Source organism: Callithrix jacchus, chromosome X, assembly GCF_049354715.1.
Source record: "Callithrix jacchus isolate 240 chromosome X, calJac240_pri, whole genome shotgun sequence".
In the NCBI taxonomy this organism is placed as follows: Eukaryota; Metazoa; Chordata; class Mammalia; order Primates; family Cebidae; genus Callithrix; species Callithrix jacchus.
In genome coordinates, this window is record NC_133524.1 from 24504862 (window position 1) to 24520153 (window position 15292).

At 46.3% G+C, this 15292-nt stretch overlaps 2 protein-coding genes across 2 annotated transcripts; both read left to right on the forward strand.

Moving 5' to 3' along the window:
* The first annotated feature begins 11944 nt into the window (after positions 1–11944).
* Positions 11945–12141, forward strand: LOC144581000 (uncharacterized). Its single transcript, XM_078362543.1, has one exon. The coding sequence runs from the start codon at positions 12052–12054 to the stop codon at positions 12139–12141; it is 90 nt and encodes a 29-aa protein (XP_078218669.1). The 5' UTR covers positions 11945–12051.
* Positions 11945–14995, forward strand: SAT1 (spermidine/spermine N1-acetyltransferase 1). The gene is made up of 6 exons (XM_002762726.6): positions 11945–12191; positions 12469–12520; positions 12611–12694; positions 14111–14212; positions 14306–14346; positions 14471–14995. Exons 1-6 carry the CDS (start codon positions 12126–12128, stop codon positions 14639–14641), a joined length of 516 nt encoding a protein of 171 aa, XP_002762772.3. The 5' UTR covers positions 11945–12125; the 3' UTR covers positions 14642–14995.
* Positions 14996–15292: the final 297 nt, after the last annotated feature.

Genomic DNA, 15292 nt, shown 5'->3' on the forward strand with positions numbered 1-15292 from the left:
GGAATGCAAAGCAGAGGAGAAATGCTTAGGAAGAGGAAGAGGTCGAGGAGACTGGAACCGTTAAGAGCACTCCCTGTTGTAATTATGTAGCCGGGCGTGGTGGCTCTAATCCCAGCACTTTGGGAGGCCGAGGCAGGTGGATCACCTGAGGATCTCCAACATGGAGAAACCCCGTTTTTACTAAAAAATACAAAGTTAGCCGGGCGTGGTGGCACATGCCTATAATCCCAGCTACTTGGGAGGCTAAGGCAGCAGAATTGCTTGAACCCACGAGGCAGAGGTTGTGGTGAGCTGAGATGGAGTCATTGCACTCCAGCCTGGGCAACAAGAAGGAAACTCCATCTAAAAAAACAAAACAAAACAGGATATGTGCTAGTGAAACTTAATTTGTGAGAAGTGCACTCAAGTGTTTTGCTTGTTTACAGATTTTTGCTTGAATTCCAGCCCTGGGAGAATATTTCAAATAACATCTGGTTTTTGTTTTTTGTTTTTACCATTTCTGCCAGAAGATCTATGAGGGTCATAATTGCACATAATTACACAGTGGTACAGTAAAAGATTTCTTGACTTCAAAGTCAGTAAACCAGCCAGGCTTAGTGGCTCATGCCTGTAAATCCCAGCATTTTGGCAGGCAGAGGCAGGCAGATCACTTGAGGTCAGGAGTTCAAGACCAGCCTGGCCAACATGGCGAAACCCTGTCTCCACTAAAAATACAAAAAATTAGCTGGGGATGGTGGCGTGTGCCTGTAATTCCAGCTACTAAGGAGGCTGAGGCAAGAAAAACACTTGAACCTGGGAGGCAGAAGTTGCTGTGAGCTGAGATGGTGCTACCGTACTCCAGCCTGGCTGACAGAGGAAGACTCCATCTCAGAAAAAAAAGTCTGTACCTAAGCTATGTTTCTGACTCTCTTTCTTTTCTAATGAGGTTGTTTTTGTTTTGTTTTGTTTCATTTTTTCTGAAATGGAGTTTCCGTCTTTTTGACCAGACTGGAGTGCAATGGCACGATCACAACTCACTACAATCTCTGCCTCCCGAGTTCAAGCGATTCTCCTACCTCACCCTCCCGAGTAGCTGGGATTACAGGTATGTGTCACCACGCCTGGCTATTTTTTTGCACTTTTAGTAGAGTCAGGGTTTCTCCATGTTGGTCAGGCTGGTCTCAAACTCCCAACCTCAGGTGATCCACCGACCTTGGCCTCCCAAAAGTCTGGGATTACAGGCGTGAGCCACTGTGCCCAGCCTAGAAGGGAGGCAGAAGTGGGTTGATCACCTGAGGTTGGGAATTCGAGACTAGCATGACCACCATGGTGAAACCCCATCTCTACTAAAAAAATACAAAATTAGCTGGGCGTAGGGGTGGGCACCTGTAATCCCAGCTACTTGGAAGGCTGAGGCAGGAGAATCACTTGAACCCGGGAGGCAGAGGTTGCAGTGAGCTGAGATCGCACCATTGCACTTCAGCTTGGACAACAAGAGTGAAACTCTGTCTCAAAAAAAAAAAATGAAGTTTCTAGTCAACTATCTGCCACTTTCTAGCCGGCGACCTGGGACAAGTACTTCACCTTCTCTGGGCTTCAGTTTTCTTAGGTTTTAGAAGAGGGATTCGGACTACAAAATTACTTTCTATGCTTCTAAGATGACAGAAACCTCAACAGTAGATGATGCAGGGCTTTGAAGAAAATATTTCCAGATTATATTTATCCAGACCAGTTTTATTTAAATGGCTCTCCTTCTTGGAGTACAACAACAAATATTTTCTAATTTAATAGACTCCGGATGAGAAAGCAGGACATATATTTTAAAAAGTAACAATACATGGCAATTAAGACTAAATGAGGCCAGGGCCGGGTGCGGTAGCTCACACCTGTAATCGCAGCACATTGGGAGGCTGAGGCGGGAGGATAACTTGAGGTCAGCAGTTCGAGACCAGCCTGGCCAACTTGGCGAAACCCCAGCTCTACTAAAAATTTAGCCAGGTGTGGTGATGCGTGCCTGTAATCCCAGCTACTCGGGAAGCTGAGGCAGAAGAATCACTTGAACCCAGGAGGTGGAAGTTTCAGTGAGCCAAGATGGCATCACTGTACTCCAGCCTGGGCGCCAAAGCGAGACTCCATCTCAAAAAAAAAAAAAAACTACATGAAATCACATTTGTATAATGTCAGACAAGGAATACCACTCATAGTAAGGACTAAGAAATGCCAGTTGCATATTTTCTTTTCCCTCTGCTGTAGTACCTCCTATAATTAATCTTATAAGGAGACCCTAAAATGTCCTGGACTTCTCTCAGTCCTATGCTTCTGGGTCCACTTTTGGTCTTCTTGCACCCTTCCCCTACCTCCATCATCCTCCCAAAAGGAATGACTCACCCCAACAGCCTCCACCTCCAGAATGAGTTTTCAGGTCATAAGCTCTGTTGTTGCCAGCCAACTATGCCAAACATTCACTCACGCCAAGGCTGGAACAGGGGTCTGTTGCTTGTTCCTCAGGCCAAACAGAGGCTGCTTGGGTGCAATGTACTCTCAGATTTCCTTCTTTGAAGCATCCTCTATTTTCCTGGATTCACTGTTAACATTTAATTGCCAGCTGACAAATGGTACAAAGGTTGGTAAGCTGGATTTTGAACTTTAAAATCTACTGCATGTACCCAGAGGCCACAAAGAAAAGAAGGGATGTCTAATGCTTTGTGCACTAACAGGCAATTATTTACTATGATTTTTTTTTTTTTTTAGACAAGAGTCTCACTCTTTTGTCAGGCTGGAGCGCAATAGAGCGATGGCTCGCCACAACCTCTGCCTCCCAGGTTCAGGCAATTCTGCCTCAGCCTCCTGAGTAGTTGGGACTACAGGTGCATGCTGCCACGCCCAGCTAATTTTTTTGTGTTTTTAGTAGAGACAGGGTTTCACCATGTTGGCCAGGGTGGTCTCGATTTCATGACCTCGTGATCCACCTGCCTCAGCATCCCAAAGTACTGGGATTACAGGTGTGAGTCACCGCGCCCGGTCCTACAATCTACTATGATCTTCCTATTGAGTAATCTCTATATATAGATACAAAGAGCTGATACTTTTTTTTTTTTTTTGAGATGGAGTCACACTCTGTTGCCCAGGTTGGAGTGCAGTGGCAGGTTTCTCACTGCACTGGGTTCAAGCAATTCTCCTGCCTCAGCCTCCCACGTAGCTGGGATTACAGGCACCCTACCATGCTCGGCTAATTTTTGTTCTTGTTTCTGAGATGGAATGTCACTCTGTCACCCAGGCTGGAGTGCAGTGGTACAATCTCGGCTCACTGCACCCTCCACCTCCCAGGTTCAAGGGATTATCCTGCCTCAGCCTCCTGAGTAGCTGCGATTACAGGCACCTGCCACCACACCCAGCTAATTTTTGCAATTTTAGTAGATACAAGGTTTCACTACGTTGGCCAGGCTGGTCTTGAACTGACCTCAAGTGATCCACCCAGCTTGGCCTCCCAAAGTGCTAGGATTACAGGCGTGAGCCACTGCGCCCAGCTGAGAGCTGATACTTTAGGAGGCCTAAGGATGGTTGACTGTACTTTTCAGATATCCTAAGTATTTATGAGGAGTTAAAGCATTGATCTCTGAGCTGAGTGATAGGCAGTAGTCTTCCTTTTAGACACAGTCTCAGGAGAGAAGAGAGGAAGGGCTGCCCAGAATGGAAAGGGCCCACACGGAATGGGTTTCAAATCGTGTATCTCCCCCTCAGTTCTAAATAGACCTGTCCTTTTTCTCCAGAATGCAGAAGGCTGAGGCAGGAGAATTGCTTGAGCCTGGGAGGCAGAGGCTGCAGTGAGCCAAGATCACACCACTGCACTCCAGGCTGGGTGACAGAGCTAGACTCTCTCCAAAAAATAAAAAAAAAAAAATACACAATTCAAAAATGGGTGAAGGAGCCTGAGAACAGTGGCTCATGCCTGTAATCCCAGCACTTTGGGAGGCTGAGGCGGGCAGATCACCTGAGGCCAGGAGTGTGAGACCAGCCTGGCCAACATAGCAAAACCGCATCTCTGTGAAAATACGAATAATTGGCCAGGCAAGGTGGCACATGCCTGTAATCCCAGCACTTTGGAAGGCTGAGGTGGATGGATCACTTGAGGCCAGGAGTTTGAGACCAGCCTGGGCAATATGACAAAACCCCATTTCTACTAAAAATACACAAAAATAAGCTGGGCATGGTGATGCATGCCTGTAAGTCCCAGCTACTCAGGAGGCTGAGGCACAAGAATTGCTTGAACCTGGGCGGTGGAGGTTGCAGTGAGCCAAGATCAAGCCACTGCACTCCAGCCTGGGCCACAGAGCCAGACTCTGTCTCAAAAAAAATACAATGTTAAAAATTTAAGGAAATCCTGTCCCATGAGACAATATGGATGAACCTTGAGGACATTATGCTAAGTGAAATAAGCCAGTCATGGTCGGGCACAGTGGCTCACACCTGTAATCCCAGCACTTTAGGAGGCCGAGGTGGGTGGCTCACCTGAGGTCAGGAGTTGGAGACCAGCCTGACCAATTGGTGAAACCCCATCTCTACTAAAAATACAAAAATTGAGTTGGGGCGTAAGGGCCCTGGGGGTCAGGGTCCAACTCCCTCCAGGGATTAAAAAAAAAAAAAAATTAACCGGGTGGCACATACCTGTAATCTAGCTACTTGGGAGGCTCAGGTATGAGAATCACTTGAATGCAGGAGGTGGAGGTTGCAATGAGCCGAGATCACACCACTGCACTCCAGCCTGGGCAACAGAAATGAGACTGTGTCCAAAAAACACCAAAAAGTGTTCATGGTAGACAGCAGTGGCCCTTGGTCTAACAAAACCAGTCTTAAGTCATAAATATTCATGACTCTATCATGTCCCAGCTTTAACAATGTTGTAACCCTGTTGGCCTCAGGTGTTGTCAACTGTAAAGTTGGAGCTAGCATTACTTATGGCACAAGATGGTTGTAAGGGCCAGGCGTGGCGGCTCACATCTGTCATCCCAGCACTTTGGGAGGCCAAGGCGGGAGGAGTGCTCGAAGCCAGGAGTTCGAGGCTAGCCTAGACAACTTGGCAAGATCCCATCCCTAAAAAAAAATGTTAAAGATTAGCCAGGCGTGGTGTCATGTGCCTATGGTCCTAGCCACTCAGGAGGTTAAGGTGGGAAGATTGCTTGATTCCAGGAGTTGAGATTACAGTGAGCCATGATCACATCATTACCCTCCAGCTTGGACAACAAAGCAAGATCCTGTTTTTAAAAAAAGGTGGGGGCCAGGCGCGGTGGCTCAAGCCCGTAATCCCAGCACTTTGGGAGGCCAAGGCGGGTGGATCACGAGGTCAAGAGATCGGGACCATCCTGGTCAACATGGTGAAACCCCGACTCTACTAAAAATACAAAAAATTAGCTGGGTATGGTGGTGCGTGCCTGTAATCCCAGCTACTCAGGATGCTGAGGCAGGAGAATTGCCTGAACCCAGGAGGCGGAGGTTGCGGTGAGCTGAGATCGCACCATTGCACTCTGGCCTGGGTAACAAGAGCGAAACTCCGTCTCAAAAAAAAAAAAAAAAAAGGTGGGGAGGTCAGGTGCGGTGGCTCATGCCTGTAATCCCAGCACTTTGGGAGGCTGAGGTGGGCAGATCACCTGACGTCAGGAGTCCGAGACCAGCCTGGCCAACATGGTGAAACCATGTCTCTACGAAAAATACAAAAAATTAGCCCAGTGTGGTGATGTGTGCCTGTAATCCCAGCTACTTGGGAGGCTGACGCAGGGGAATTTCGGGAACCCAGGAGGCAGAGGTTGCGGTGAGCTGAGATCGCACCATTGCACTCCAGCCCGGGACACAAAGCGAGACTCCATCTCAAAAAAATAGGACTTGGTGCAGTGGCTCATGCCTGTAATCCGAACACGTTGGGAGGACAAGGTGGGCAGATCACCTGAGGTCAGGAGTTCAAGACCATCCTGGCCAACATGGTGAAACCCCATCTCTACTAAAAATACCAAAAAAAAATTAGCTGGGTATGGCAACACATGCCTATAGTCCCAGCTACTCGGGAGGGTAAGGCAGGAGAATTGCTTAAACCCAGGAGGCAGAGGTTGCAGTGAGCCAAGATCGCACCACTGCACTCCAGCCTGGGGGACAAAGTGAGAAGACTCCCTCTCCAAAAAAAAAAAAAAAAGTAAAATAGGCTGGGCACAGTGGCTCACACCTGTAATCCTAGCACTTTGGGAGGCTGAGGCTGGTGGATCACTTGAGGTCAGGAGTTCAAGACCAGCCTGGGCAATATGGTGAAACCACATCTCTACTAAAAATACAAAAATTAGCCAGGTTTGCTGGCACATACCTATAATCCCAGATACTCAGGAGGCTGAGGCAGGAGAATCACTTGAACCCAGGAGGCGGAGGTTGCAGTGAGCTGAGATCCCACTACTGCACTCCAGCCTGGGTGACAGAGTGAGACTCTCTCTCAAATTAAAAAAATAGTTGTAAGGATCAAATGAGACAATTAAGGCAAACCGCCTAAGCAATGCCTTGGCCGATTCCCTTCCTACTCCTCTCCCCCTACTCAGTTCTCCTCAGTTATAGGAATTCTCTTTCTCTCCAAGGTTAAATTCTGCTATATAAACCAACACATATCTCTAAAAGTAACCTGTATATACCCTGAGGGCTGGTTTCAGAACTTGGTCATCCTTCAAAACTTCCAAGTACCTAGTACAAGACTCAGTAAATATATGTTCATCTGTTGACTCATTAACCAAATAAAATTTTCCAAATGCTAGATAGTTAATCCCGTTTTTGTTTGTTTGTTTGAGACGGAGTCTCGCTCTGTCACCAGGCTGGAGTGCAGTGGTGAGATCTTGGCTCACTGCAACCTCTGACTCCTGGGTTCAAGCAATTCCCCTGCCTCAGCCTCCTGAATAGGTGAGACTACAGGTGCGCACCACCACACCCAGCCAATTTTTTGTATTTTAGTAGAGATGGGGTTTCACCATGTTGGTCAGAGTGGTCTCAATCTCCTGACCTTGTGATCCGCCCACCTCGGCCTCCGAAAGTGCTGGGATTACAGGTATGAGCTACCTCGCCCAGCCTAGTTAATCCCTTTTTGATGCCATTTTTTCCCCCGCTGTTCATGAGCTCTATATGACATTTTAAATATAAATTCCACACTGGGCGTGAGATATCTCATGCCTGTAATCCCAGCACTTTGGGAGGCTAAGGCACGAGAATCCCTTGAGTCCAGGAGTTCAAGACCAGTCTGGGCAACATAGAAAGACTCCCATCTCATTAGCCAGGTATGGTGGCACACACCTGTAATCCTAGCTACTCAGGTGGCTGAGGTGGGAGAATCGCTTGACCCTGGGAGGTGGAGGTTGCCTGGGCGACAGAGGAAGACTCTGTCTCAAAAAAAAGAAAAGACTCCCATCTCTACAAAAAATTTTAAAGATTAGCCAGGCATGGTGGCACATATCTGTGGTCCCAATTACTCAGGAGGTTGAGGTGGGAAGGTCACTTAAGCCCAGTTCAAGGCTGCAGTGAGCTATAAGCATGTCACTGCACTCCAGCCCGGGTGACAGAGCAAGACCTTGTCTCTTAAAAAAAAATAGGCCAGGTGTGGTAGCTCCCACCGTAATCCCAGCACTTTGGGAGGGCAAGGCAGGCAGATCACCTGAGGTTGACAGTTTGAGACCAGCCTGACCAACATGAAGAAACCCCGTCTCTACTAAAAATACAAAATTAGCCAGGTGTGGTGGCACATGCCTGTAATCCCAGCTACTTGGGAGGCTGAGGCAGGAGAATCACTTGAACCCAGGAGGCAGAGTCTGCAATGAGCTGAGATCGTGCCATTGCACTCCAGCCTGAGCAATAAGAATGAAACTCCCCTCCCCAGATCACAAAAAAAAGGAATGAAACTCTGTCTCAAAAAATAATAATTACTATTGTTATTTCTATTATTATATATATTATATATATATATGGCTGGGCGTGGTGGCTCACACCTGTAATTCCAGCACTTTGGGAGGTTGAGGCAGGTGGATCACCTGAGGTCAGGAGTTCGAGACCAGCCTGGCCAAAATGTTGAAACCCCGTCTCTACCAAAAATACAAAATTAGCCAGGCATGGTGACAGGCCCCCAGCTACTTGGGAGGCTGAGGCAGGAGAATCGCTTGAATCCAGGAGCAGAGGTTGCGGTGAGCCGAGATTGCACCACTGTACTCCAATCTGGGCAACAGAGTGATAGAGTGAGACTGTCTCCAAATATATATATATATATATATATATATATATATATATATATATATACACGCACAAATTCCAGTATCAGGAGAGGGTAATGTTGGTTGCATCAATCCACTGATGACAATGGAAAAGCATAATGTGATTCACTGCCATGAAAAACATTCAAATCTCTTAGGGTCTAGGCTTCTTTACATGCACAAACACAGTCACAATAGGCTTTATTTAGCCATCTGTTCTGTTTTGGTTTTTTTGTGAGAGAGAGTCTCGCTCTGTCACCCAGGCTGGAGCGCAATGGCGCAATCGTCACTCACTGCAGCCTCGACCTCCTAGGCTCAAGCGATCCTCCCACCTCAGCCTCCCAAGTATAATAGCTTGGATACAGGCACATGCCACCACACCTGTCTAATTTTTGTATTTTTTGTAGAGACAGGGTCTGCCCATGTTGCCCAGGCTGGTCTCAAACTCCTGGGCTCAAGCGATCCATCCACCTCAGCCTCCCAAAGTGCTGTGTTTACAGGCATGAGCCACAGTGCCTGGCCAGCATGTTTTTCAGAATAAGTTCTTCCTGTCACAAGACCATGAAACTTAAACTGGCCAGGTGCAGTGGCTCAAGCCTGTAATCCGGGCAGTTTGGGAGGCCGAAGTAGGTGGATCACCTGAAGTCAGGAGTGTGAGACCAGCCTGACCAATATGGTGAAACCGTGTCGCTACTAAAAATACAAAACTTAACCAGGTTTGGTGGCTTGCACCTGTAGTCCCAGTTACTCGGGAGGCTGAGGCAGGACAATGGCTTGCACCTGGGAGGTGGAGATTGTAGTGAGCCGAGATCGCACCGCTGCATTCCAACCTGGGAGTTAAAACTATAATGCATTTTAATGAAACACTCAGTATTCTACTAAACTAAGCAACCCAAACAGAAGATGGCTTTGGTTTTGCTTTAGCTACGCAGCGATCACTAGTGCTTAGTCATAGCAGTCTAATTCACTGTTACCAGTAAATGTATAACAAGCTCTCCTAAGTCCTGACATTTGAGACAGAAACAGGAGGAAAAGGCCTTCTGGTCATCCAGGAGGTCTAACCAACACTGACAGGAAAGACTACTCGCTGTAACTTAGGCAACTGAGAATCAAAGTCATTTTGTAAAAATCACTTTGAGAAAGACCTTTGAGTTTCATAAACTCCCAGGGTGACTCACTATTCGTGGAATTCCCCTGGGGCAGGAAGGGTAACAGAATCTACTTCTGCTTTCTTTTCTACATACAGGATATTGCTAGCAAAGGCAGAGAATCACTTGTTGAATGTTAGGGGTGGTCATTTGGCGACAGTCTGATCCCTCCTTCTACAGACTGCAGACACTGCAGGCCCCTTTCATGCTTTTCTTTCTTTCTTTCTTGTTGAGACCGAGTCTCACTCTGTTGCCCAGGCTGGAGTGTGGTGTGAGATCTCGGCTCACTGCAACCTCCACCTCCCAAGTTCAAGCGATTCTCCTGCCTCTGCCTCCTGAGTAGCTGGGATTACGGGCGCGAGCCACCACACATGGCTAATTTTAAATTTTTAGTAGAGACGGGATTTCACCATGTTGGTCAGGTCGGTCTTGAATTCCTGACCTCGTGATCCACCCACCTCTGCCTCCTAAAGTGCTGGGATTACAGGCATGAACGACCATGCCCAACCTCTTTTTATGCTTTTCATCACTGTGAAAATCATCCTCTGACTCATTTCTGAACCCAGGCAGGGCTGCCAAAGCAAGGCCCTCAGCAGGTTCTGTCTGGGAAAGTGGGTTGTAAATGAAATGTCATTCATTCCACAAAGGCTTGAATACTTGCTCCAGGAGGTACAATCTGGGAGTAGCTATCCTCGAATTCCCAAACACTGGTTTCAGAACATTTAAAACTTGTCAAGGGGCCGGCACGGTGGCTCACGCCTGTAATCCCTGCACTTTGGGAGGCTGAGGTGGGCAAATCACGAGGTCAGGAGATCGAGAACACCCTGGCCAACATGGTGAAACCCCGTCTCTACTAAAAATACAAAAATTAGCCAGGTGCGGTGGCGGACACCTGTAGTCGCAGCTACTTTGGAGGCTAAGGCAGGAGAATCACTTGAACCTGGGAGGCAGAGGTTGCAGCGAGCTGAGATCGCACCATTGCACTCCAGCTTGGAGGCAGAGCGAGACTCTGTCTCAAAAAAAAAAAAAAAATTGTCAAGGAATCCAGCTAGTTGTAATCCCAGCACTTTGGAGGCTGAGGTGGGAGGAGCACTTGAGCCCAGGAGTGTGAGACCAGCCTGAGCAAGATGGTGAGACCCTGTCTCTACAAAAAACAAACAAACAAACAAACAAAAAACCGTATCAAGGAATCCAAGGACCTTACTTTTGAAAACTGTAAAAAACGTAAGAATACACAAGCACATATTATTTTAGTCACTAGAGCAATGACATCATCACATATCCTGTAAATGTATAATTATTTCAAAAAAAAGTTAAAGGAAATGAAGCAAGTGGGGATTACAACAACTTTTAACAGCAACTGAAGTTAGAAGACAGATACCAACCACCAATGTGCTGAAAGAGGAAAACTTCTGAACCTCAAAATCTATAAACAGTGAAATAAACCCTTCAAGAATTTTAAGATGGAGGCTGGGTGTGGTGGCTCACACCTGTAATCCCAGCACTTTGGGAGGCAGAGATGGGCAGATCACGTGAAATCAGGAATTGGAGACCAGCCTGACCAACATGGTGAAACACCGTCTCTAAAAAATAAAAAAATTAAAAAAAAGAATTTTAAGATGGGCTGTTCCAAAGGTAGTAAGTTATCTCGATTGTTTATAGTCAGTTACAGATCAAACTCCTTATTTTACTCTCACTACTGCACTTGACTACTGTAATAAAAAAAGAATTTTAAGATAAAGACACATTCAGACAAGCAAAACTGAGAAAGTGTGGCAAAAGCAGATCTTTACTAAAGGAAATTAGGAAGAATGTACCTCAGGCAGAAGGAAAGGTGTCAAGGAAGATCAGAGATTTAAGAAGGTACAAGAAGTACCTTCTTTAAGAAGTAAGAAAAAATATCCTGTTAACTCTAAAAACTACAAGTATAAGGAAAAAAGATTATTGGGAAATCCAAATAACCTACCCTAGGAAATTCTAAAAACCACAAGAATATACAAGCTCACATTCCTTTGGTCATAACAGCAGTGTCATCATTAGACACCGGGTCACCTATGGAAAATTCCATTGCGAGTTGAAGAGGCATATGACGTCTAAAACTAGTTCTGCCACCGAATCTCTAGATCTTGGGATCTGCAGGGCCTCCCGGATCACACTTTGAGAACTGCTGCTTTAATCTTCCTCCCATCTCCTAAGGCCAGGGCTCCTGAGTTTGCTTCCCTGACCCGCCAAGGAGAAAAGAGCAAGGTCAATGGTCGGGGGCCGCAGAGGGAATTCCCCTCCTTTTGCAAGGGTTACTAGAGGACACACGGGCTGCTGGTGAGGTTTCCGGGAAGACTCCACGAAGCGCCACTAGAGGGCGCGACTAGCGAATCCCACAGCGCGCCCGGCCGCCCATGCTGTTGTCCTACGGGTTCACACGGGCTCCCGGAAGAAAGGGTGGTGCCTGGGAGAGGAAGCGGTGCGCCGCGGGGCCGCGACCTCATTGGACGAGAGACCTCCGCCTCACGGCCCAAGGCGGGGCTTCTCGCACTTAAGAGCTGGGCCGGACCAGGGTTCGAGTGCGCAGCTTAGTCGTAAGTCGGCTGAGGTTTTTCCGTCACTCGCCGAGGTTCGCTGGGTCATGGTGCCAGCCTGACTGAGAAGAGAACGCTCCCGGGAGACGAATGAGGAACCACCTCCTCCTACTGTTCAAGTACAGGGGCCTGGTCCGCAAAGGGAAGAAAAGCAAAAGACGAAAATGGCTAAATTCGTGATCCGCCCAGCCACTGCCGCCGACTGCAGTGACATACTGCGGCTGATCAAGGTAGCGGAGAGCCCGAGCTCCCGTCGGGGAGCGTGGGATGGAGATGGCTCCGTTTTCCGGGGTGGGCAAGGATCCACGTCTTGGGGTCTGGGCCGGTGTGAGAGCCCAGCCTGTTCCCTTTTCTGCGCCTGCCTCCCTTCGCCCCATCTCCGGTGCGGCCGCCACCCTGGGCAGGCTGCCACCCCGCCCCACCCGCCCCATTCCCTTCCTCTGAGCTGGCCTGGCCTGAGCCTTATTTTGTTTTCGGCTTCTCTCTCTCCTATGTGCATCCCCCCAGGAGCTGGCTAAATATGAATACATGGAAGAACAAGTAATCTTAACTGAAAAAGGTAATTCAACAGCGGCGGGGTGGGGGAATAGCGTTCGGTGCTTGTCACCTTCGCCGAGGCCATTACCGCCCCTGCTGTCCCTTTTTGCAGATCTGCTAGAAGATGGCTTTGGAGAGCACCCCTTTTACCACTGCCTGGTTGCAGAAGTCCCCAAAGAGCACTGGACTCCAGAAGGTAACCCCTCTCCCCTTCCAACAGACAGAGAGACCGAGTGTTTTGTAAGAAGTAGTGTTGGCTGTGTAGCCCTGACTCCGCAGGCCGAAGTTACTGAGAAGTTGGACAGAAAAAAATAGCAAGTGTTCAAAGTACTGAAGAAAAAAAAAATTAGATACGCTGCACTTGAGAATAATAGGGTAGGGTAAAAGAGTTTAAGTATCAGAGTGCTGTGGAGACTCGGAAGAGTTTAAGTTGCTTAAGTAAGTATCAGAGTGCTGTGAAGACCTGGAAGAGTTAGGTATAATGTCATTTGTTGTAATTCAGTTTCATAAAATGGTTCTTGTTTGACCCTAACGTGACCGTTTTTGTAATTGTGTTAAATCACATTTTTTTCTTTAATTTGTCCCAATCTTCAGGTTACAGTCTCTAGCTTCGCCATGTACATGGCCCTTCCGTGTACATGGATGGGCGGGGAGGTAACTAAAAGATCCTTTACACAATAAAGTAGATGATCATGATAAATGAGGTAAGGTCCTATTATCACACAGTTAAAACACGGTAGATCAGAAACCCACTATGATACTCGCTTCCTGTCTGTTTGCAAAGGAATATAAAATGGCTAGAAAGTTTAATTTGAAACCTTCGCCTCCATTTGGAATAGTAGATACCCGTTAAGAGGGTGTCAGTTGCCTTTTTTTTTCTTGCTGATCCCTGTTGATTGGTCAGAAGACAGCTCAGCTAAAAGGGGAAGTTGTTTGGGTGGGTGCTTTTTTTTCTGACGTCTGTTCCTCAGGCTAGAAGAAATCAGCAGAAAAACAGAAGGGATGAGTACTTTTTAGAGTATGTGGGTGTTACGTAATACCTGTTTCTGGGAAATGCTGCTGCTTCTGACTCAACAAATGGGGAGAGCAAATTGAAAATATGTATATTGGAAGGCAAGTTCTGAAATTAAACATTGTACTTTGGCCTGATGTTCTGACCTTTAAGGAAGCAAGACTTTGTAAACTTACAAATATCGACTATTCTGAACTGCCGTGTAAACCTGACTTATTCCCAAGTCAACATACCAGTATACCAATAGGATGTGAATAATGTGTGTGCAAGTTTAAAACCGTAGCAGTTTTGCTCTGGCAAGTAATGAAAGCTTCCTGAGTGTGAGATCCAGCAGTCTGCAGAGTGGCAAGTCCACAGTTGTAGCCTGACTTCAGTGAGTTCTGATGTGTGCTTTTTGCAAATACATGTTCTCAGAACAGTGAGATCATCCAGCAGTGGCCTGGACTGCACTCATGTAAATCATGAGACAGTCGTGGCTCCTTGTTTCTGTAACACATGCATGTATGTTTTTTAAAATCTATGATAGGCCTCTGATTCTGCAGCTACAACTTTTATGGAATGTTTTCCTTCTCCACATCTCATGTGATACTCTTATTACAGGACACAGCATTGTTGGTTTTGCCATGTACTATTTTACCTATGACCCGTGGATTGGCAAGTTACTGTATCTTGAGGACTTCTTCGTGATGAGTGATTATAGAGGTATGATTGAGTTTGGGGCAGAGGGTCTGAAGAGTTCAGGGCTGTAAATCCTTACAATGACATTTTAAATCGTACTTCTCTTTAACTTTTTAGGCTTTGGCATAGGATCAGAAATTCTGAAGAATCTAAGCAGGGTATGTCGTAGTTTTTGGTTTCCAAATTTGTAAGTTTACTGGATTATTTTAATGATGGAATAAAAATTGGGTCTTGAAAGCAGGCTGAATGTCACAGAGTTTGTATTTTACTCTCTCATGATAGGTTGCAATGAAGTGTCGTTGCAGCAGCATGCACTTCTTGGTAGCAGAGTGGAATGAACCATCCATCAACTTCTACAAAAGAAGAGGTGCTTCTGACCTGTCCAGTGAAGAGGGTTGGAGACTGTTCAAGATTGACAAGGAGTACTTGCTAAAAATGGCAACAGAGGAGTGAGGAGTGCTGGTGTAGATGATGACAACCTCCATTCTATTTTAGAATAAATTCCCAGCTTATCTTGCTTTCTATGCTGTTAGTAGTGAAATAATAGAATGAGCACCCATTCCAAAGCTTTATTACCAGTGGCGTTGTTGCATGTTTGAAATGAGGTCTGTTTAAAATGGCAATCTCAGAGGCAGTTTGGAGAGTCAGATAGTTCTCGAAACTCTTTTGATAAACAACAAGGTGGTGTGATCTTAATATATATGAAAAAACTTCATTCTTGTGAGTCATTTAAATGTGTACAATGTACACACTGGTACTTAGAGTTTCTGTTTTGATTCTTTTTTAATAAACTACTCTTTGATTTAATTGTTTGGTGTAAGCTTTTTTCCTAATTCTTTATTTCGTACATATTTTTCTTGCTGTTGAAGACTAAAATGACCACAAACATCATTGGATAAATAGAATTGCTCAAAATAATGTTTGACCCAATTTAAAGTTTTTATGATCATGTGTTATGCTTGTATTAACAAAGTCTGGATAGAAGCCAGTTGACTATCAAGGTTTTATATGTAGCAACATGTGAAACATGACTGTTTTTTTAAATTGAGACAGAGTCTCCCTCTGTTGCCCAGGCTGGAGTGCAGTGGCACGATCTCGGCTCAC

What these genes read in the sequence shown, in the direction of transcription:
- LOC144581000 (XM_078362543.1), top strand. Translation starts at nt 12,052, where the DNA reads ATGAGGAACCACCTCCTCCTACTGTTCAAGTACAGGGGCCTGGTCCGC.
- SAT1 (XM_002762726.6), top strand. Translation starts at nt 12,126, where the DNA reads ATGGCTAAATTCGTGATCCGCCCAGCCACTGCCGCCGACTGCAGTGAC. An exon ending in AGTAATCTTAACTGAAAAAG is followed by an intron (nt 12,521 to 12,610) that starts GTAATTCAACAG and finishes CCCTTTTTGCAG; the next exon opens with ATCTGCTAGAAGATGGCTTT. An exon ending in AGAGCACTGGACTCCAGAAG is followed by an intron (nt 12,695 to 14,110) that starts GTAACCCCTCTC and finishes CTCTTATTACAG; the next exon opens with GACACAGCATTGTTGGTTTT.